The sequence below is a fragment of the Carassius auratus genome, unplaced genomic scaffold, assembly GCF_003368295.1.
Source record: "Carassius auratus strain Wakin unplaced genomic scaffold, ASM336829v1 scaf_tig00215904, whole genome shotgun sequence".
In the NCBI taxonomy this organism is placed as follows: Eukaryota; Metazoa; Chordata; class Actinopteri; order Cypriniformes; family Cyprinidae; genus Carassius; species Carassius auratus.
The window spans coordinates 1-21,660 of NW_020528301.1; the positions used below are offsets into that span (position 1 = coordinate 1).

The 21,660-nt window shown below is 37.6% G+C and overlaps 3 protein-coding genes and 1 pseudogene across 3 annotated transcripts; 2 read left to right on the forward strand and 2 right to left on the reverse strand.

Moving 5' to 3' along the window:
• Window positions 1-133: 133 nt before the first annotated feature.
• Window positions 134-3,639, forward strand: LOC113096270 (SUMO-specific isopeptidase USPL1-like). Its single transcript, XM_026261623.1, has 5 exons — window positions 134-281; window positions 377-506; window positions 637-762; window positions 887-1,047; window positions 1,869-3,639. The coding sequence occupies exons 1-5, from the start codon at window positions 134-136 to the stop codon at window positions 3,182-3,184; spliced, it is 1,881 nt and encodes a 626-aa protein (XP_026117408.1). The 3' UTR covers window positions 3,185-3,639.
• A 1,477-nt stretch (window positions 3,640-5,116) lies between these two features.
• LOC113096272 (arachidonate 5-lipoxygenase-activating protein-like) lies at window positions 5,117-8,142 on the forward strand. The gene is made up of 5 exons (XM_026261626.1): window positions 5,117-5,264; window positions 5,472-5,559; window positions 6,165-6,235; window positions 6,647-6,728; window positions 7,073-8,142. Exons 1-5 carry the CDS (start codon window positions 5,126-5,128, stop codon window positions 7,233-7,235), a joined length of 543 nt encoding a protein of 180 aa, XP_026117411.1. The 5' UTR covers window positions 5,117-5,125; the 3' UTR covers window positions 7,236-8,142.
• On the reverse strand, window positions 7,365-13,047 carry LOC113096271 (mesenteric estrogen-dependent adipogenesis protein). Its single transcript, XM_026261624.1, has 5 exons — window positions 12,717-13,047; window positions 12,504-12,634; window positions 8,674-8,789; window positions 8,396-8,566; window positions 7,365-8,321 (listed from the first exon to the last, which is right to left on the reverse strand). The coding sequence occupies exons 1-5, from the start codon at window positions 12,920-12,922 to the stop codon at window positions 8,229-8,231; spliced, it is 717 nt and encodes a 238-aa protein (XP_026117409.1). The 5' UTR covers window positions 12,923-13,047; the 3' UTR covers window positions 7,365-8,228.
• A 1,963-nt stretch (window positions 13,048-15,010) lies between these two features.
• Window positions 15,011-21,655, reverse strand: LOC113096273 (nipped-B-like protein B; annotated as a pseudogene).
• Window positions 21,656-21,660: the final 5 nt, after the last annotated feature.

Below are 21,660 nucleotides of genomic sequence, written 5' to 3' on the forward strand. Positions count from 1 at the left end.
ATTATTAACAATTATGTAAGTATTCATAAGTATTAATGCACTATAATTTAAAAATAAATTGAGTTTTATTATGTTCATTTTTTTTTTTTAACCCTCACTTCAAAAATATACTTTTACAAAGAGGTTTGCATTCATGTGCTGGAAAGTTGAACCTGATTTTCCTTCTGCAGACGAGGTTACCAGAGTTCCTGCTGATGTTCTGTGTGAGGTAGAGAAGCAGCTGTCTGCGCTCCGTCTGTCACTCTTCAAACTCCTTCAGCCCACTCTCAAGTGTGAAATTGGTAAAATTGCTCAACATCTAATCATAAAACGATCTGATATCCATCGGTTGCTTGTTATTTGTGTTGAGTGATAATCTTGTCTGTCTGTCATACAGGTCAGGAGGAAACACCCGTGTTTGCCCTCCCTCTCCTTCTACGTGCAGACAAGTGGGCTCAAGAGCTTTTCCAGCATACTGTCCGTTGGGAATTTAAGTGCAATTCTTGTAGCTATACTCTAAACGACAGGTAAAGGTTTTGAGCCTTTTAATTTTAAATAATTGGTATTTGGTAATTAAACCGCTTTGATTTAGTGTGTATATATATTTGGTTACATGCACACACCCACGTGTAACACAACCCTCCTTTTGTCTTGCAGTGTTGAGAAGACTCTTACAACGTTCACTCAGATTCTGAATGACTGGCATCCACTAAAAGCCATCCACCGCACTCAGTGCAGTAACTGCAACCGTAAAAACCAAAGGAGGAAAATGGTGCTTGAAAAGTATGAGTTGAAATAACTAAATTTCTTTTTTTCCATGTATTTTTTCTTATCCCCTCCTTGTTTCACCACGATTTAACCTCATGGTCTTTGTGGTTGGTTGATATGGCTTTGTTCATTTTTGCAGACTGTCCTCGGTGTTTGCACTGCACTTTGTGGAGGGCTTGCCCAGGAAAGACCTCTCTAAATTGTCATTTGAGTTCCAGGGCACGCAATACAATGTTAGCACTGTCATCCAGTACAATAAGCGTCTAAAGCACTTTGCCACTTGGATCCGCCAGAGCAGTGGTGAGTCTTTTATTCCGGGAGTTCGTTAGTTGATCTACTTTACACCATTCAATTCAAAAGTTTGGAGTCTGGTTCCTTTTATTCAGCAAGGACACATTGTCACAATGACATTTCTAATGTTAGAAAAGATTTCTACTTCAATTAAATGCTGTTCTGTTAAAGAGCACCTATTATGCCCCTTTATACAAGGCAGAATATAGGTCTCAGGTTTCCCAAAAATGTGTCTGTGAAGTTTCAGCTCCAAATACTCCACAGATGATTATATCATTTTGAAAATGCCTATTTTGAGGGGAAGCAGAAACATGCTGTTTTCATGCATGCATCTTTAGATGCAAATTAGCTGCTGCTTTCCGTCCCCTTTTCCAGATTAGGGCTATAGTTTTTCCTCTAACATTATGCTTCCGTAATAAATTACTTGCACATTACATAAAAGCAAAAAAAAAATAAAATAAAATCCACAAAAATGATCAACTTATTAAATAGATTTACAGCTAGTTCTAGGGGTGCACAATAAATAGACTGATAATTAATGTGCATTAATTAATTACATGTTCATTATCACAATTGACTTGCGCAGCTTGTCAGTTAACAATGGCTCCATGTAGTATCAGATGCTTTATGGGAAATCCTGCACCTGATGGAATTTGCCACTGATTAGAGAACCGGCTTTACTGAAAAGATGTGCATTAATTATCGGCCGATATTTATCGTGCACCCATAGCTAATTCTGACAGTTATTTCCGATTACTTGGTCTGTTTTATTGTTATTAAAATTTTATCTTAATGGTGGTTCGTTTACATGTTTGCATTCTGTCTTTTAGGGTCATGGCTAGAACTCGATGATTTGAAATACCCTTACAGCATCACCCACAAGAGGTTTTCATTTCCTGCCAATGAAATTCACATTGTTTTCTGGGAATCAGACTCCACTAAAAATGAAGTTTCAGAAGTTCTCTCACCGACAGCTCCCTCGGCACTCACGAATGTCGAAGATAGACACCCGCACGAACTGTCAGACTCTGTGGCTGATGACACGTGTGTCATCAGCGCGCTCACCGTGGGAGACTCGACTGCTGCTGGCGCTCTGGATACATCCATCGGCAGTACCACTTTACTGGACACCTTTGAGGGTCTGTCACATACAGACATTGTGACCCTCACTCTTGTTGATGAGAACCGAGCCACTGAGGCTCTTCAGATTCCCCAGAGCCCAGCCCTCATCCCGGCCACTATCCCCAGTCTTTCTGTCGCATCTAGTTCATCTTGTATCTCCAAGTCCGTTTGCCAACCTTCAAACCCTCCGAAACCCCAAAGTTCTGGATTGAAGGAAGGATCTTTGGTTTCCAATCCAGTGGTGCCGAGACCGTCAGTGGCTACACAAGTACATTCACCTTCACCGTTTGCATCCTCATTACTTCAACGGCATCCTTCCTTCCAGTCGACACCAATAACGCTTCCTCCTCATGTTCCAAAACCCAATTTGAAATGTGACAACGAAGCTCTGCCAGCAAAGCCAGCTGACATGTTTGGTGGCTTCATAAGCAAGAAATTGCCAAATTCAAGTGATGTGAATCCTGCTGTAGCGGCTCAACACAAACCAATCACTCTTCCTGGTGGCACATGCCCATCTGTTAAGAAAAACCCAAGCCTTTTGGCAGACCAGCAGCCTATTACCTCTACAGAAGCCCTCAGACTGAAGCTACTGAAAAAGCTCAAGGCTAAGAAAAAGAAACTGGCTAAATTAAACCAGCTTTTGGGAAGTGCAGGAGAATCTACTCCAAAACCGGATAGCACGGCTCTCTCGTCGCCCTACTCGGTCACGTCTAGTACAACGGCATACGACAGTCCAGCGTATGACCAGTTCTTCGCCGAGCTTTTGTCTCCTGCGACGACCGTCAGTAACCTCTCACCTGACAGCACGGGGCTCCTAGAGATGTTGAACAACGGCCAAAATGTGGAAAAGACCGTTGGAAGCGCACAGCAAAATCCTTGTTTAACAACTATGGTTCCTGAAGCAACTTTAAACTACTCTCAGTCCACAAATGACTCTGTGTTGAATCTTGATGACTACATATCAGGGATGGACCAGACTGCAATTGAGAACACCGATTTTAATGGCTTAGATATATTTTTCTGATAGCTTTTAGATTTTACAAAATTAAAGTTTGGTCTGATGTCAAAACAAGTTGTTCCCAAGATCTCTTCCTTTGTTTCGTGTTGGGAATGCAAGACTTCTGTTAGAAAAGCCTGTGGTACATGATCAGTTAAATGAATCCAGAGTACACGTTTTGTCTGGTATACTTGAAGAATAAAGAACATTAAAGGGTGCAGAGTTTGAAGATCAAAGTATGCACAATGCATTTGTTAAGGTTTGTACAGCATTGTACAGTTTTTTTGTTGTCTTTTTTTATGGTTAACACACAGTTCATATTAAATGGTCCCAAAAATGTAATATGTTGTGTTTACTGGAATTTAATTTTGCCTTGGTGGAAACCGCTTCACTTTCAAACGGATTATATATGTGGTTTCTACACTTTTTGTTGGATACAAATGTTTAAAAATAATTTCTAACCAATAAAATATTTTAAAGCACTTGCAGTTTTGGATTAGTAAGATTCTGAATCATAGGATTATGAAAGTTTATTTAAAATTGTTAATGTCTTTACTGTAAATTTTGATCTAATTAATGCATCTTCACTGAAAGAAAGAAATACTAATTCAAACAGTAGTATAGCTGGGAAAATATGTATTTATCAGCAGTTACATAAGCATTTCCATTCATTTTTTTCTGTACATTGTAAGCAATGGTTATAATTTTGCACTTTAAATTTCATGTTTACATTACCATTAAAAGCAGTAATCAATTTTCATGTTTTTTTTTTTGGTGCAGTAGTTGTTTTTGCTTCTAGTTGAGTACTTGATACAAAATATAAATACATTTAGACCCAGAACGTATGCATTGCCTTATTAATAAAAACAATTAAAAATAGACCTTATGATCAGTATTACAATTTTCAAGTAATCATGTCAGTCCATTTTTAAACTGGGCATGGAAAATGTGAATGCAAACAGCTTCACTTTGTTCAGTTTTTGGTCTACTTAAAAAGGTCGGAGTTTGGTTATTTTAAGAGTGTGAAAAGCAAGTGCCAAATAAAAAATTATATCATTAAAACACTTTGAAGGAACAACACTGACGGTTATGTTGTTGAAAAAAAAAAGCAGTTGGTTAAGAAATTAAAAGGATCTCAAAGTTGAGTTGTGTTTTTTTTAATCTAACACAATAAAACTGACATTTTCAAGTGTGATAAATACTTGGTGGGGCCACTGTAAGCAAGACTTACTGTCTTCTAATTTATTTAGCATATGATATATTAACAGTCAAAATATTGTTCAAATAAGTTCAGTTGTCTTGCTTTGTCAGCTTTTCTATTTGAGTAACAACGGTCACTCTTGACTTAAATAATGACTTTTATGACAAGTTATATACAATAGCCAAATAGATAAGGCTTGTTCAACAACATTGCATGTACTTCTTATATTTTGTGTTTAAATATAAAAGTAACAATACCATTTGGTCTGTCGGCTGGTTTATAGTAGATGTCTATGGTCCTGGATATGGAGGCCTCCTGAAAATGCACAGTTTAGTTCCCTTGTTTGACAAGCATTTCAGGAGATTTAGACAATGCTGATGAGCTGATTCAGGTGAGTCAGATTAAAGAGACACCCAAAATATGCAGTGTTTGATGACATCCACTTCCACAAGCAGAATATTATAGTGGAAGACGAGCTGAAACCAGCTAAGACCAGCACCAACGGTTTCAGCCAGCAGAGGGCAGTCTTTCACTGCGAGACCGTCAACAGACCGTCGGTTTCAACTTCACATTCAGATGGTTAAACTGTATTTTATCCTAAAATACCAACTGCTAGGATGAGCTGTGAAACGGAAAATGCAGCTACACCAGGAATAGGGTTTCCACACACATATTTTCTTTTAAAAAGTACAAAATGTGCCATTTCATCATGAAGCAGAACTTGCAGAAGTGGCCCTCCCATAAGGAAACGCATCAGTTCAGCGGTGATGTTATCTGTGATGCTAAAAATGACCCCCCAGCAGTCTGAGCCAGATCCGCAGTTCATACTAGAGAACATGTTTGAGGCTGTGATGGACAACATTTTCTTACTGGTGCTGGTCACACTTCTCAGCGTCGTTCAGAATGGTATGACATTTTAGATTTTATTATCATTACTAGTTTGGATTCTTAAATGATGTTTATGCAGAAGGTGTATGCAAATTATTTTTGAAACACTGTGTTGTGTTAATACAACTACCAGGAATTAGTCCATACTGTAGACTAAATATACATTAAAATGCATTCAAACGTCCCATATATGTCCAATCTTTAATACATTGACTTCTCCTCTAGTGTTCTTCGCCTTAAAGGTTGAGAAAGAGTGCACGGGTCAACATTCTAAACCTCATTCAGCAGCCTTTGAGCGTTTGTCTTGTGCAAAGTGAGTAACATTGGTTCAAGTTTCTAAACTAGAGTGTAGAATTTGACTGGAACAAAAGAGCTCTCTCTCTCTCTCTCTCTCTATATATACATGTATGTATATGGATAGATAAATAATTCATTTATGAAATAGTGTTGGAGTAGCTTTCTTTGCATAACAGTTCGATGTTTTCCTAGAAACGAATTTCCTGATTTATTTACATAATTTTGCATTACATTAAAGCAAATGGGCTAATTTTAAGTAAATTATGAACGTGAAAATAATAATAATAATAATATAATATATAATAATCCAAACCAACAGCATCATTATCAGTTGGATATCTAGACTGTTGGGTTCTGCTTTGGTAGTTTAACATAATTTAGATGCAATCATAAGTGTCAGCATCCACCACCAGAGAGGAAGTAACTGCTCTTTCACAATATTTTGAAAGGCTACATGGAAGTTCTAGAAGAAGAACTGACAGCACGTCTTTACATCAGTTTGGTCAAATGAAACAAGAGTTAGTTAGCTGATAAGAGTTAGTTTCTGAAACTGTATAAAAAGATATTAATAAAATGATCTGCTTCATAATGATTTATGTTTTCTAATTATGTTTTTCTCAGTCGAAACTGCATGGACACGTACCCCACATTTCTGGCAGTACTGTGGTGCGCTGGTATCTGTCTCAGCCAAGGTACAATTAAATTAATCACATTTGTCAAAAAAAAAAAAGTAATTTAAGTGATTGAATAATTATTATATATATTTTTTTTTAATAAGCAGAAGTGCCTTTGTTATTTTTAACTTTCACTTCAATATAATGGTAAGATCAGATAAAAGAATTTTCCGCTGTGTAATGTAGAAGAAATGGTTTGCATTTCCTGACTAAAAAGTTATTTTATGAACCATATACAAATATTTGCCCACATAACTTGGCTCTGTTTTTGAATACTACTGAAATGGTCATTGAGTAGGAACCGTCAAATATATAATAAGAGTCCGCCCTGATAAAATGCACTTACGTGAGAAAATACAATAACTTTCTTGGAAATTATCCTATATAATTTAAATAGTCACTTTAGTCATTAAACCATTTTTGTAACAGCTCCAGCTGCCTTTGCTGGCATTATCTACCTTGTGGTCCGGCAGAAGTACTTTGTTGGCTACTTGGGGCAGACTTGCCAGAGGTAAGATTTTTAAACTTACAAATCCATAACTGTGAACAGATAAGCCCGTTTGAACACCAAAAATACGTTTTCTTGTGATAAAGATGCATTCGTGTAAACTGACCTTAAAACTACATGAAACACAAATGTGGTTGTTATGCATTCCAACAGCATTAAATATTGCCTAAAGTTAAACTCAATACAAAAGTTAGTCATTGAACCTTTAAAAAAATTATGATGTGGGTAGAACTTAAGTGATTACATCACTTATTGGTTTGAACCCTGGATTTAGCTTTAAAACAGAGACAATAACTACATGTTGTAACCTAGACAGTAAACTGATATTCTGCTTGTATACCTGACAGCACTCCTGGCTTCCTGTTCGGGAAACGCATTCTCTTCTTCCTGTCACTCATGTGTGCTGTGGGAATCATAAATCACCTGATGCTCAGCTACTGTGGCAGTGACTACAAAGAGTACATCCAGACCATCACCAAAGCAGCATCAGCCCTTCTACTGTTGCCCTGAACGGTTCAATACAGATTTAAAAGCAGCTGAAACCGTAGTGCAAGCACTAACCAAAAAAATATTTTGGTTAATGGTTTGTCAGTTAATTAGAGGAAGTGGCAAGAAAACTGAGTGAAGCGTTCACAGTGATGGTCACAAAGGCATTTCAATTGCAAAATGATATGTACACATTACAAACCTTCAAAAAATAACTAAAGAAATAAAAAAGGTTGTTATTACTATTAATATCCCAGTATAAGGTATTTTAAGAAATGTTTTAAGGGGGTCATATCATTCATCAGTTTTTTTCATCAAGGTCAAATAGTAAAGATTTGTCCAAAAAAAAAGTTTAGTTTTCATACCTCATTTCCCATCTCTCTCTGAACGTTAGATTTGAACGGTCAGGTTTTTTGTTACTGTGCCTTTAAAAGTGACAAGTAATGCTCACACACCGGATTGCAGGTTTCCTGTTGTGTGAAATATAGTTTAGCAAAATCTGCATTACATGACAGGATTACAAACTAATCAGTGCTGAAATGATTAGGTTTAGTATAACTGCACGTTTCTATCGATTCTCTGGAGGTATATGCAGAGTGTTGGTGCTACACACCACAGTAAATATATAAAATTAGAGTATAATGAAATGTTTTACTCTGTGTGATAGCAGAAGTTGCGAAATCCTTTATTTGTTTGGCTTGATTTTAGCTATCCGGAAGGATTCAAGGAAAAAAATGTTTCCTCATGATATGACTCATTTAAAGCAATGAATGGAACACATTCGGGCACTTTTGCTTAAAGTGACCCATTTAAAAAAGTATTGTAACTATCTTCAGTTTGCTAGTTTACAATGTGAGGATGTAAATCTTTCTGCTTCAACAGAATTATAATTATGATTAAATTCCAATAACCTCCATTTCTTTAAAAAAAATGTTTTGTATTACTGCTTACATAATAAAGATTTATTGAAAATAAAACAGTCCTTTAAGGTGTTTTAACGGTCTCCTCATCTGGGGCTTATATTTCCATAGACTGATGCCTGTTTTCAGTAGATATTTGCTGTTTCACACAACATTTGGGGTGTTGATCTCCTCTTCCATGGTAAGAGACCTGCAAGATCAGATATCCAGTCATATTCTCAATACTACAACTCATCAGAGACCTGCTCACTTATTAAAACACACCGTGAACTGTCGTTTGCTGAAGCCGAACCAGTAGGGAAAGTCAAAAAGGGCGTCGGAACAGTACTCAATGATGAAATGTGTGTCTCTCCATATGGGTTTCACCTTTTCTCCATCATCAAGGATTTGAAAGCTCTCACCGACCCATCCCTGTAGTGCAGCACTAACATCAACCTTAACACACACACAAAACTAACTTTTATTCATTTTTACATTTCCAGAAAAAGGACACTAAACTTGTACATCATTAATCATTGAGTCTCCATTACAGAGAAACTCACATCAACTGAATAGCTCTCTCCAGCAACAGATGAAATGGTCATGTCTAAGCCTCTCTCCATCTCCCATTTGATCATTGGATGACGGCCGTTGATCGCCACCACATAATATCCAAGAGCTGTAGTCAATGATAAGAAGGTTGAGGCGTTTGACTTTATAAATACAGTATGCAATGGAAGCAAAGTTTAATGATACCTAGTCGCTTTGGATAAAAGCGTCTGCAAAAATGACTAAATGTAAACATTATGTGCGAATCAGTGAGCGGGGTTACAGAATTTGGAGGTGGTGTTTAACCTCTCTAGTAGGTCTGGGCGATAAATTGATTTTATCGATTAACTTGAATGTGAAATCCAGATCAAATCCCAGAAGTTAAAACTAGTTTTGAACATTTTCTTTGTTATCTGAATATTGATTTTAAGTAGGCGGGAAAAAATCGATTTAAATCGTAAATCTGACTTTTTGTGAAAAAATAAGGGATTTTTTTAGGCCATATCGCCTAGTCCTACTGTCTAGTATAGGAAGGTATATTCCAGGATCTGGCATTCGCTCGGCTTCGTGTCAATATAAACTTTTATTTCAGTAACAAGGATGTTTTCAGTTCTGGAACCTACAGGTTATTGTTTTAGTATGATGACCTCTTAGATATCAAAAGCTCAAGTAAAAGTTGATTCCTCAATTCATGAGCCCTTTAAAGAAGTCTCTTTTTTTTATCAAGGCTGCATTTATTTGATCAGAAATACAGGACAAACAGTAACATTGTGAAATATTATTGCAAATTAAAATAATGGTTTTCTATCTCAGTATACTTTAAATACAGTTTATTTCTGTGATGGCAGAGCTGAATTTTCAGCATCGTTACTCCAGTCTTCAGTGTCACATGATCTTTCAGAAATCATTCCAATATGCTGATTTATTATCAGTGCTGAAAACAGTTATTATAGTTATATAAACAGTAACACATTACTGTTTTACTGTATTTCTGATCAAATAAATGCAGCCGTAATGAGCAAAAAGACATTACAAATGTCTGATTACTGATCCCAAACTTTTGAACGGCAGTATATATATGAAAGTTTTCAGATCTATATCCTCTGTTATATAAGTCTTATAATATATTTCAAAATATTCCTATTTAAAATAAAAAAAATGACTAAACGACCACAGACTTGTGTGTGTGTGTATATATATATATATACACACACACACAGGTGCATCTCAAAAAATTGTAATATCATGGAAAAGTTTTTTTTTGTTATTAAATTCAGAAAAGCAAACTTTATTATATTCTAGATTAATTGGTCACAAACTGAAATATTTCATGAGTTTTTTGTTTTAAATTCTGATGGTTATGACATACACCTTAAGAAAATAATAAATTCAGTATCTCAATTTTATTTATTTTTTTCTCAAAAAAAAAAAAAAAAAAGATTTTGAGTGGGACGTGCCATGGAGGCGATCATCCTGTGGCACTGCTGAGGCGTTAATAGCCTCGTTTCCACTGTCGGACTTAAAGCGGGTGTGCTAGTCATGCCAGGGCCAGTCGCATTTCTACTGTCACTTCCGGGGCTTGATCGTGCCTCATTGGGGCTTCCTCGGGTCAACGGCCAGGGTTTTTTGGCCCAACGAAAACCTTGGGCCAAAGCGGGCCAGCTGGGGCTAGAGGAGGGGTTATGAACAAAGGCGGAGTTTCTCCGTGTCTGGAGAGCGTCAGCGCGGATCATTTCAGAAAGATAACAGCTTTAACACCAGCATTAAATACTTTTTTATATAAGTCTTAAGGGGGAGAGTTCATAAGACTTTCAGTCAGCAGCGAGTGTTTGAAATAACGCGATTCCGATCCGATGTGGATCACCATACCAGGCAGAAATATTTTAAGCGATGTAAAAGACTATGCACGCTCAACATGTTACCATAGTAAACATGGTAAATATGACTGCTTGAAGAAATCAGAATGTCTGTTTCTTATTATCTGTCACAATCTTGTATTTATTTAGTAACTTTTATTATCCGTCATAAGTCTCATCTCGAGAGTCATGAAAATCATAAAAATATAATAATGTTTTTGTTCGGGAGCTTTTTATAAAAATAGAGATATTATCAATCATTCTTAATGTGAAGTATAGGCTAATGCTACAAATAAACAGAAATAGACTCGACTGAATATGCAGGCTATTTTCAAGCGTTAAAAATGAATAAATAGAATAGAAATAAGTGTATTTATGTGCGATTAATTTTGAGTCCTGATAAATTAATTCATTATGATCAATGTATCACTTATTCTATGGTAAAACATCAAAGCTTTTGAATTTGAATATTTAACCAAGCCTGCAAACAGCAAATACAGGCGTGTAAAGGGCGTGTTTTAGTGACATGCAGCGGAGCTGCTACTGGCCCGAGGCTATTAGCCCCGCCTGGACCACTTTAAGCCCTGGCTCGCACTGGCCTGACAGTGGAAATGCGGCTATTGAAGCCTAGGTTGCTTTGATAGCAGCCTTTAGCTCCTCTGTATTGTTTGTCAGATGTTACTTATCTTCCTCTTCACAATACCCCATAGATTCTCTGTGAGGTTCAGGTCAGGCATGTTGGCTGGCCAAACAAGCACAGTAATATCATGGTCAGCAAAACACTTGGAAGTGGTTTTGGCAGTGTGGGTAGGTACTAAGGTCCTTCTGCAAAATGAAATTAGCATGTCCATAAAGCTTGTCAGCAGATGAAAACATAAAGTGCTCCAAAATTTCCTGGTAGATGTTTACATTGACTTTGGACTTGGACTTGTCCATTGTGCATAACACAATGGACCGACACCAGCAGACGTCACAGCACCCCAAATCATCACTGATTTCAGAAACTTCACACTGGACTTTGGATTCTGTGGCCTCTGCAGTCTTCCTCCAGACTCCAGACCATGATTTCCAAATTAAATGCTAAATTGACTTTCATCTGAAAAGAGGACTTTGGAATTTGCACTGAGCAACAGTCCAGATATTTTTCTCCTTACCCCAGATGAAATGCTTCTGACATTGTTTCTAGTTCAGGAGTGGCTTGGTTCAAGGAATGTGACAGCTGTAGCTCTTTTCCTGAAGACGTCTGGGTGTGGTGACTCTTGATGCGCTGACTCCAGCTTCAGTCTACTCTTTGTGAAGCTCTCCCAAGTTTTTGAATCAGCTTTTCCTGACAATCTTCCCAAAGCTGTGGACATCCCTGTTGCTTGTGTACTTTTTCCTACCACACTTTTTCCATCCAGTCAACTTTCTATGAATATATTTAGATGCAGCCTGCCCTTTCAGCAGTGACCTTCTGTGGCTTATCCTCCTTGTGGAGGGTGTTGATGATTGTCTTCTGGACAACTGTCATGTCAGTAGTCTTTCACATAATTGTGGTTGCTTAGAAACGAGCCCAAGAGGTACCCAGTATTCATACTCAAAATTAATCAAACTAATCAAGCTCAAAATATAATATTACAGAATTTTTTATTTTTCCAAGCCGTAAGTCGTAACCATCAGAATTAAAACAAAAAAACAAAAAACAAAAACTCTTGAAATATTTCAGTTTGTGTGCAATAAATCTAGAATCTAGTTTCCTTTTTTTATTAAATTACAAAAAATAAAGACATTTTCCATGATATTCAAAATTTTGTAGATGCACCTGTGTGTGTGTGTGTATGTGTGTGTGTATATATATATATATATATATATATATATATATATATATATATATATATAATGATTAGACACAGCACATCGATCTCCTCTGTAATACGTAAAAACACGTTAATTTACAGAAGAAGGTCAAAGACTTTCACGGAGAAATATTATATTTAAAAAAATCCTACCTGTAACATAATCTTTTCTCTTTTCTTTGACCTTTGTTTTCGTGCATGCGGACACAAGGATGTATGTTGTTTTTGAGGTTAGCTGTCGTCTCAAATCTGTGTACTCTCCCAAAGTGCGTACAATGACTTTCCTGAAATGGCCAAGAAGAGTTACAAACGCAGGCTATATCTAAACCTGCATATTGTCAAATTGACGTTATTTAATCAATTTACCTTCCTGGAGAATTACAGAAAATCACCTTCCCCTCGCTAGTCTGGACTTCATCGATGAACACGCAGCTGTTCTCCGGATCCCACTTCACGACTCTGCAGTCCGCGCGACTCTCCACAAAGAATCCGCGAGGAGGGCTGTTGACAAACGACTCTAGCTCGACAATGTCCATAACAAAACCGGGATTCATGCTTTCGCGCTTTTTCATTCTTCTGTCACTTCTAGAGGACAAATCCAAGTGTTCTTCCAGCTCATGAGTCGTCCTTTTTAATGCAGTGGGAGTGGAGTATAAACAGAGCCCAGTAGCCCCTCACTGCAAAACACAAGATCCAGGGGGCGTATTTGGAGCCACAACTAGGGGGTGGAGTTTGGCAGGCTTAGGGGTGGAGCTCTGGGAGATGGGTAGGTTTAGGGGTGGAGATTAGTGGGTTTAGGAATAAGGGGGTGGAGACAGGTAGGTTTAGATATATGTAAGGTGGGAGGAGTTGGATCTGGATCCAACCACACCCCCTGGATCTTTTAATGAATCTGGGAATCAAACCCGACGGAGTCATCCTGTAGTTCAGTCCAGAGCAGATTATTGTGACGGGAAGTTTGAGTTGTAGGACCTGTAACACTGATTTAGCCGGGGGACCTGGTATTACTCATTTTAAACACACTCACAGAGCAAAGAGGGTTTTACATCACGCTAAATGTAGTAATTTAGAACATCTTTCCTATAAGTCACATTAAAAGTAGGTCAGTAAGCTTCACGTTTCCCTGAGGGAACTCTTTCTTTAGGATTATTCAAGTCACTACTATGCCGGAAAAACATCTATAATTAGTCTAAGATGGTTTGCAGACTACCAGGCTGATCTATGGTTTGTTTTGGGTTATCCTGGAATGCCCAGTTTGGCCAAACTATGACTGGACCCTCGACAAACTAGCTGATTTCCACGTATAACTTGAATACATATAGATCCAAAACTGGATGAAGTGGTTAAACATACACAAGAGTTAAATTAATAGAAAGTCATGCTGTTTGTGACCTGGTTAATCACAACTCTGCTGGAACAGATTTACCAAATTTTAGACTGTGGTATGACCTGGACGTTCCAGTAAAGTACAAACAAAAGTTGTTGCAGTGATGTTGTGGCAATGTTTCATGCCTTTTGTTTTTATATTCCTTACCCTAAAGGGGTCATATTATGTGATTTCAAGTTTGGAGTGTTACAAGCTCTTGGTGCATAAAGAACATCTGTAAAGTTGCAAAGACTAAAGTCTCAAACCCAAAGAGATATTGTTCATAAAATGTAAGACTTGTCCACGCCCTCCTAAAATGCCTCATTCAAACACCCCCCCCCCCCCCCCCAAATCTCTATCGGAAGAAGGTTTGCATAACGCCGTCCAAATGTTTACACAAAGAAAGACGGCATAACTTTGATTCTCACTGTTGCCGCCAGAGCCATGTTGTGGAGACACTTTTTTGTTGTGTAAGCGAAAATACTTTCTTTGGCATTCCAAAAGAGGACACAACAAAAAATCAGTGGTATTTACAACAAAATATTCAGATGTGTTATGTATCAATAATGATAATAATATGAAATGCTTCTTTAGCAGAAAATTAATTCTTGGGCACAAAATCAAAATATTAGAATGGTTTCCGAAAAATCATGTGATTAAAGACTGAAGTAATGACTGATGAAAAATCAGCTTTGCATCACAGAAATAAAATTACATTTGAAAATATATTTGAATAGAAAACATTATTGTAATGGTCTTTTATATCACTGTTTTTACTCTATTTCTGATCAAGTAAAAGCAGCTCTGTGAGACATTAAAACTTACAGACGTCAACCTCTCTAATGGTAGTGTATAGTACATTTGCAGACATCTATAATAAATTCTAACATTCAGTCATAAAATAAGATCTAAAGCCGACACAACATCCCTTTTAGAAACGATGCATAAATGTGAACATTAAAAATCAAAGTCAAACGCAAACCAGACAAGTAACAAAGAGAAGTAAAAAATTTATTGCAGTATTTGCTCCTCCACACATGCTGGGGGTCCCTCGTCCCGCTGTGGGGTGTAGAGACCCAAACGCTGACCCAATACATCAAAATCTACATTTACAACAAAAAAAAACCTCCCTTCCATGAAGGCAACAGATACTGCATGCTCTGCTTTCAACTGAATAAATTATGTCAGGAGACTCCATTTTACAGCACAAAAGAAGTAAAACATAAAGCAGAGGAGATGTTTAAAAGTTTATTTCCCTGGAAACTGAGCTAAACTAAAGAAACCCATCCGGTGCTAGGTTAAACTCCAAGGTCACTTTATTAAGAACATCAACAGACTACTTTTCAACATTCACTTTAGGTTTATTTCTTTGAACAGTTTTTTTTTTCTTCGTCAAGAGATATAAACATTTTTTGTTTCAGTTTTGTGTTAAACTATGATACAGTGGAGGGGGATAAAATTCAAACAACCAAGTTGCTGCACAACAGCGAAGGAGCTCCGTTTCTTTCTTTTCCGTTTAACTTAAAAGATGTACAGGATACACATCTACATTTCCAAACAGACCACACTTTTAAAATCGTCGTTCCTTAATTTCGACCAGTTCTGCATTGGATCTTAAAACCTGTGTGTCTGTAGTACTCTTTTCTCTCCGAATATGTTTACAAAACATTAAATCCTGATGAAGTTTGGCTGCTGAGAGTTTGTTGAGTGTAACAGTTCGAGAGTTAATACAGATTTAATTAGCTGGAAGTTCCTTCCTTGGCTGCGTATAGTGAACGTAAAGTCTGCACTACTTTGTTGGTCAGTTTGTGCGCACTTGTCAAGGCAATTTTCTTGTAAATAATGTCCGACTCCTTAATAGTGTCCACCCAAGGCACCAGTTTACGTCCGTCGCGTTTCTTGGCCTCCGCCCAGGTGCCGGAGTATGATCCGGCCATCCAGCGTATGCTGTATCCTTTGCTTGTCTTCTGAATAACACGCGCTATCTGCGGCCGGTCCTTATATTTGGGGCAGCAGATAGCAATGACGTCCATGGCTTCCACCGTTTCGTTCATGTGACCTGATGCCTCTGCCGAATCTCCGCCTCTCCTGGATCTCCGTGATGACTAGAAGAGAACAAACACATGGTGTTTTCAAGTGACAGTAACACAAGACATCAAGAGTCGAATGAAAAGTTTAGCACAGGGGCTTTCTTACCCCAGGAGCCTTTTCGTCCGCATCGCTGTCGTCATCGTACGACTCCGCAGCATTGTTCTTGGGGCTGGAGCTGGAGCCTCCTAGTAGAGCAGTGATGGCTTTATTTCTGGCGTGGGAATTGGCCGAAGCCTCTCCTTCCTCATCTTCCTCATCTGGGTCCAAGTGCTCCATCAGTACCTTAAACTGTGGAATAAAACAGTTAGAGATGGTCAATTTGACTCATTTTTGTGAAACAGTACAAACCGTTCACTTTAATAAATAAATTCAAGTCAAATCAATGAGCTGTTTGTCATTACTTTTTTTCTTAATATATTAAATGTCTTAACCTGTTATTTTAGCATTATTTATATAGTATTATAATCTTTATTAATATTTTTAATTACCTTATTATATATTGTATATATTTTTATTTGTTATTTAAATTTTAATAAAAAAAAACATTTAGCCAAATTTTTGTAACTTTTTTTGTAAATTAATGAAAATTTGCACTAGTTTCAGTTTTTTTATTGTTATTGAGTATATAAAAACATTCATATTTTTATATTATACACGTTAAACCATATATATTAAATAATTATTATGTTTGTATAAAAAAATCATTAATGATTATATTAAACCTCAAGTAATTTTCAAGCTAAAAATAAATACAATTATATATAAATACTTATGTTAATTTTTTTTTGCTCTAAAATAGCTTGAAAGTTACGTCAGGTTTAATAATCATAAATTATTTTGTATTTATTTATTTTTTTGTGTTTTCTTACTTTTTTCAGTATATATATATATATATATATATATATATATATATATATATATATATATATACACACACACACACACACACACACACACACACATATATAAAACAGAATAATTCTAATAAATGTAATCACTCAGCCTTTCTAAACAACACTGTATGAGGCAAAACACAAATAAAAAATGAAAATCAGAATGTTTACATCTAAATACTGTCTGACGACTCTCCTCTTGACATCGTAAGTAAGATCTGCATTGGACAGGCTGTTTGTCAGGTAGTCTAGTGTCTGCCGTGGGTTGAAATGCACATTGGCCTTCCTGTTTACAGCCTTATCATAAACCTTTGCAGATTCTGTAGGTGAGTATTTCAGAATTTTACTGCAGAAAGAGACGAAGAGGCATTTGTTATGTTATGTTGTTTGTCAGGGCCATGAACACATTACAATAGATATTTCAGCCCAGAATGCATTTGGATTAGCGATTTAAACTCACCTGTCAGAGAAGCCATAGAGGTTCTTAAGGTGCTGCTTGAGCATCAGGAGCAGCAAGATGCCCTGAGAGGCATTAGCAAAGTCCAATAAGGGCTCGGGGTTGTCAGGTAGACGCAGCATGACCTTGTCAACGTCCTCCAAGTCCAGGTCTGAATCGGAGTCAGAGTTCACTGCAGCGGATCGTCTGGATTTCTTGGGCCGACGGATAACTTCATCACTACTATCACTATCACTGCTGCTTCCTCTGCTACTTTCATCCTCTTCCTCAGAGCCATATTTTTTCCCTCTTTTTTTCTTCTTTTCCCGTGGTCTAGGTTCCTTTAGCAAAGACTGCAATACAAGACAAGATTATTAGAGAAGGTTATGCCAGTCCTCACAAAAAATGCTGCAAAAAGGACAAACAAAATTTATTTGTAAATGCATTTCAAAACCTGTGAGATATATATATATACATACAAAATATGAAATTTAATCAAATTAAATGCAAATTTACAAAATTACTGAAACAAATTAAAAATGTAAATCTAATATTAATAAATAATTATATAATAATAAATAGAAATAAATTAATAAGTATATAAATAACACTTAAATAAAACAGTCAACATCGTTTTTTTATAGCTTTTTTTTTTTTAAATAAAATTTCTAGAATTAGCCCTAAAATTTTTTTTATAAAATAATATAAAAATTAAGGGCTAGCGAGCTTGGAATAAAATGTTTTGTTTTTAGATACTAATAAATTTATGTCTGCCCTAAATTAGGATTTATATCTACCATAATATTATTTAACACTTATTGTTTATTGAACAATTTACTAGACTACTGTGTGCTTAAGAGAGTTACAGTAAAAGGGTAGAAATTCAACACACTGACTGGTTGAGAAAGCAGCACACCTCTTTGAATGACTGCAGCAGGTTACTGCCGGACACTGATAGTGTGATGTCTACATGGTGCATAATGAACAGCGGCTCTTCCTGACTCTGATATGGGAAGCAGGCCAGATTGTCTGCGACATACAACAGCAAGTTCACGTCTGACTTCTAAATGGGAAGAAAACAAAACAACATTCAAGAAACACTACAGGAAAGCATAAAATGTAGTTACTGAAGACAATAATAATATAAAAGAAAATGTACCACAGAGAAGCGCATAATGCAAAACATGAAAAAAAGCTCACTAACCGCGTTGTCATCAAACAGGTTGAGCAGGGAGATGAGGAAAGCCCTGCGGTGTTGCCTGTTTCCACGCACCATGGTGTAGAGGTGAGCGCAAAGAGCTGTGTTTGTCTCATCCTGTCGGAAACCTCTGATTATCATGTCCTTTGAATCCACAATGGCTTGCTGCACCTGATAGGACATCTTCATCCCCGCCACAGCCTTCATCTGTTTGGATGGCATATACATCCACAGTTATTTCAGAATAACTGACATATTATCAGATCTTTATTTCATTTTTTTTATATATATATTTTAATGTGTAGTTTTTGATTGTGAAGTGTGGTTTTATGTTTATGTAAATATATTAGTTTAAGTATTCTGTAAAATAGGTTTAGTTAGTTTTTATAAATTTTTATTTCAGGTTTGGTTTTAGTATGTCAAGTTAAACCAAATGAAACAAGAAATGTTGCTTTATAAAACTATATAGGATGTTAATTATAACACTTGTTAGCAACAGCTCTGAGGATTTTTTCATTTCTAAATATTATTATTTGACAAATACCTACACCTAATATATTACGATTTATTGCATCATTCATTATAAATGCAAGTTAGTGGTTCAAATCCACTTACATGAATGAATCCTGTGTATTTCTTATCGATCTCCACCAGCTGTTGATCAGATTTATTCCTCATTGTGGGTTCCGAGTCGGTTCCCATTGCAATAAGATACGGAACACACTAATGGAGGAGGAAACAAACAAGTCCAACGAAACTCTCATTCAGACCGCCTTTAGGGGAGTTTGTGGAGTGGATACGTACCTGTACAGGATGAATGAGGCCTTGGCTGAGTGTCAGGACGATTACATTGAGGGCAAAGTGCCGTACGCTGGATTGCGTGTGGAAAAAAGCTCTCCAGCACCTGCTTGAGGTAGAGCTGCATGATAGAACTGCTCATGCCAGATGAGATGTCACCCATCTCCTTCAGGTCCTCCTGCTTAGACATCTTCTTCCCTGAAAAGACCAATGACAAAAGAATGAGAATACAAATAGCTAACTGGAGAGCTACTTACAAAGTGACAGCTGCATTGAGCACAGACGAGGAAAATCCTTCAGAAATGACACTCACACTCCCTGTCGGCTTCCTGCATGCGCGAGTCTTCCTCCTGCAGGTACATCTGCAGGTTCTTTAGCACCTGGATCTTCAGATTCACTGACGTTTTCCTGTCAGCCAGGAGGCAGTTGTAGAGGTTTTTCACATCTGAAGCAAACATTAGCCCTGGGTGCTGGATGAACAGGAAGCCTGGAGAACCAACAGATCATGGTTTGGTTCACTGTGAGTACAGTGAAAAGGTAAAAACAAGAAATTCAGTGATTATGGAGCGCAAATATTTACCTAGACCAATGATGGCCTTGGTCTGCACCTCTTCATCCTCATTTTTAGTGAAATACAATAGCAGCTCCAGCACTTTGTCTTTTATGACCACCTGAAAGAGAAGACAACCATTAACCAAATGATTTATAATTTGACTAGTTTTATTATAGTCCATTATAGTACATGTATTAATGCTGACAAATTTCTTTCTGGGATTCAAGCCTTTTAAAATCCAGAGATCATGACTTGAGGATCTCACCTTATTACTGCCTTTGAACTCCTCTTGGTCAAAGTCGAAGTGTCCGGCACAGGGCACCCACAGTGAAGAGTGAACGCAGCAGAGCAGGTTTATTAGACACCAGTATGGTGCCGTTTGGGTCTTCCTGATGCTGCAACTTCAGCTTGTTTAGTGCTCCTTCACGTGAAAGAAGAAGAATTTTAGAGTGGTTAACACTCTCAGGATCATCAAAAAAAAAAAAAGAGAAAAAGACTCCTGGCCGGCACTGAAATTTCCTCACCGTAGTATCGGTTGAAACAAGACCACACAAACTTGAAGTTATGGGTGACCTTATTGACGACCGCACCGAGACAACTCACGCAGTGCTGCACAACCTGCAGGAAACAAGGCAGATGGCACCATGAAGCTATCTACAAACCGCTAGACTTCAGAGTTACTGACACTTGCTCTTCAACTGACCGTCATGCCGTATTGATGATGAGTTTCATCAGGTCTTCTTCGATGGTGGTGAGGAAATTTCACTCGGATGGTCCATCAAAAGGAATAAACAAGCTCCAGGATTTTTAGCCACATTACAGATCACCATAAAATCACTCGAGGTCTGTAGGGACACAATAAGCACAAGAAGTGCCTTCACTCTCTGGCCTCTAGATGGCAGCACAACACCATTTATTGCAATTATCATGGGGTCACCAAACTCCGTCCTGGAGGTCTGGTGTCCTTCTCCAACTTGCCTGAAAACACCTGCCTGGAAGTTTCAAGCATGCCTAGTAAGACACTGATTAGCAGGTGTGTTTGATTAGGGTTGGAGGTAAACTCTAGAGGTCACCGGCCCTCCATGACCGAGTTTGGTGACCCCTGCAATACATCCTAAGTTTCCCGACAGCATACTCACATTACACTTTGTAGTTAGATACGGCTGGATAGTCATGGCATGTTTCACCATCAGCTGGGGTCGGATCTTACTAAACAGGTACAGCGTGGTAATACAAGCCACTAGGCAACTGGACATCAACCCCTTATTCTCACAGTCTGCAAAACAGGAAAAAACTCATCAAAACTTCAACCAAGGTAAATCTTTTGCATCATAATTTAACACCGCTCATACCAGCGAGAGACTCCTCGTATTTCAGAATATGCTCCACGAGACTGTCCACCAGCTGAGCACAAGCCTTCCTGGCCGGTTTGTACGAGGCATCCTCTTCTGACTTTAACAGCTGTGACAACATTGATTACATCAGTGGTTAGGTTTATATATATATTCCAGGTCACAATTCTTAACCCATAGGAGTAACCCGGGGCTAATGCTATGTTCAATTCAACTCAGTAAGTCAGAATTTGCTTTCTATTTCGGAAAAGTGCAACAGAATGGATCGGAATTGAGTATTTTGCTCTTCTGTCACCCCTTTTGCGGTTCAGACATGCAACCTTTCAGGGTACTATCCCAGATCTTCTTGAAGCCCTAAATGCACAATTAAGCATTGGAAAAACAAATCAAAATTGTCCTTGAACCATAGATGGACAACTTACATTCTGAAGGAGCTGCTCAAACCAGTCGTAACCAGAATCCTTGCATGCAGCGACCTGAGAGACAATGATTCGCGTAAGAGGGACATAACATGACCTTAAATGTGTATTATAGCACATGACTAGAGGTCAGATCTTTGACCACTCTGCAGATCCTTACCACGTCTGTGATGTTGAGAATCTTGCGAGTCATGGCCTGTTTAT

Bases quoted from the DNA above. Each gene is read 5' to 3' on its own strand.
- LOC113096270 (XM_026261623.1), top strand. From the start codon at position 134: ATGTGCTGGAAAGTTGAACCTGATTTTCCTTCTGCAGACGAGGTTACC. The intron at 282-376 runs GTAAAATTGCTC...TCTGTCATACAG, and splicing joins CACTCTCAAGTGTGAAATTG to GTCAGGAGGAAACACCCGTG. The intron at 763-886 runs GTATGAGTTGAA...TCATTTTTGCAG, and splicing joins AGGAAAATGGTGCTTGAAAA to ACTGTCCTCGGTGTTTGCAC.
- LOC113096271 (XM_026261624.1), bottom strand. From the start codon at position 12,922: ATGAAAAAGCGCGAAAGCATGAATCCCGGTTTTGTTATGGACATTGTC. The intron at 8,790-12,503 runs GTAGGATTTTTT...CATTGACTACAG, and splicing joins GAGAAAAGATTATGTTACAG to CTCTTGGATATTATGTGGTG. The intron at 8,322-8,395 runs GTGTGTTTTAAT...CTGATCTTGCAG, and splicing joins TCAGCAAACGACAGTTCACG to GTCTCTTACCATGGAAGAGG.
- LOC113096272 (XM_026261626.1), top strand. From the start codon at position 5,126: ATGTTATCTGTGATGCTAAAAATGACCCCCCAGCAGTCTGAGCCAGAT. The intron at 5,265-5,471 runs GTATGACATTTT...CTTCTCCTCTAG, and splicing joins TCTCAGCGTCGTTCAGAATG to TGTTCTTCGCCTTAAAGGTT. The intron at 5,560-6,164 runs GTGAGTAACATT...TGTTTTTCTCAG, and splicing joins GAGCGTTTGTCTTGTGCAAA to TCGAAACTGCATGGACACGT.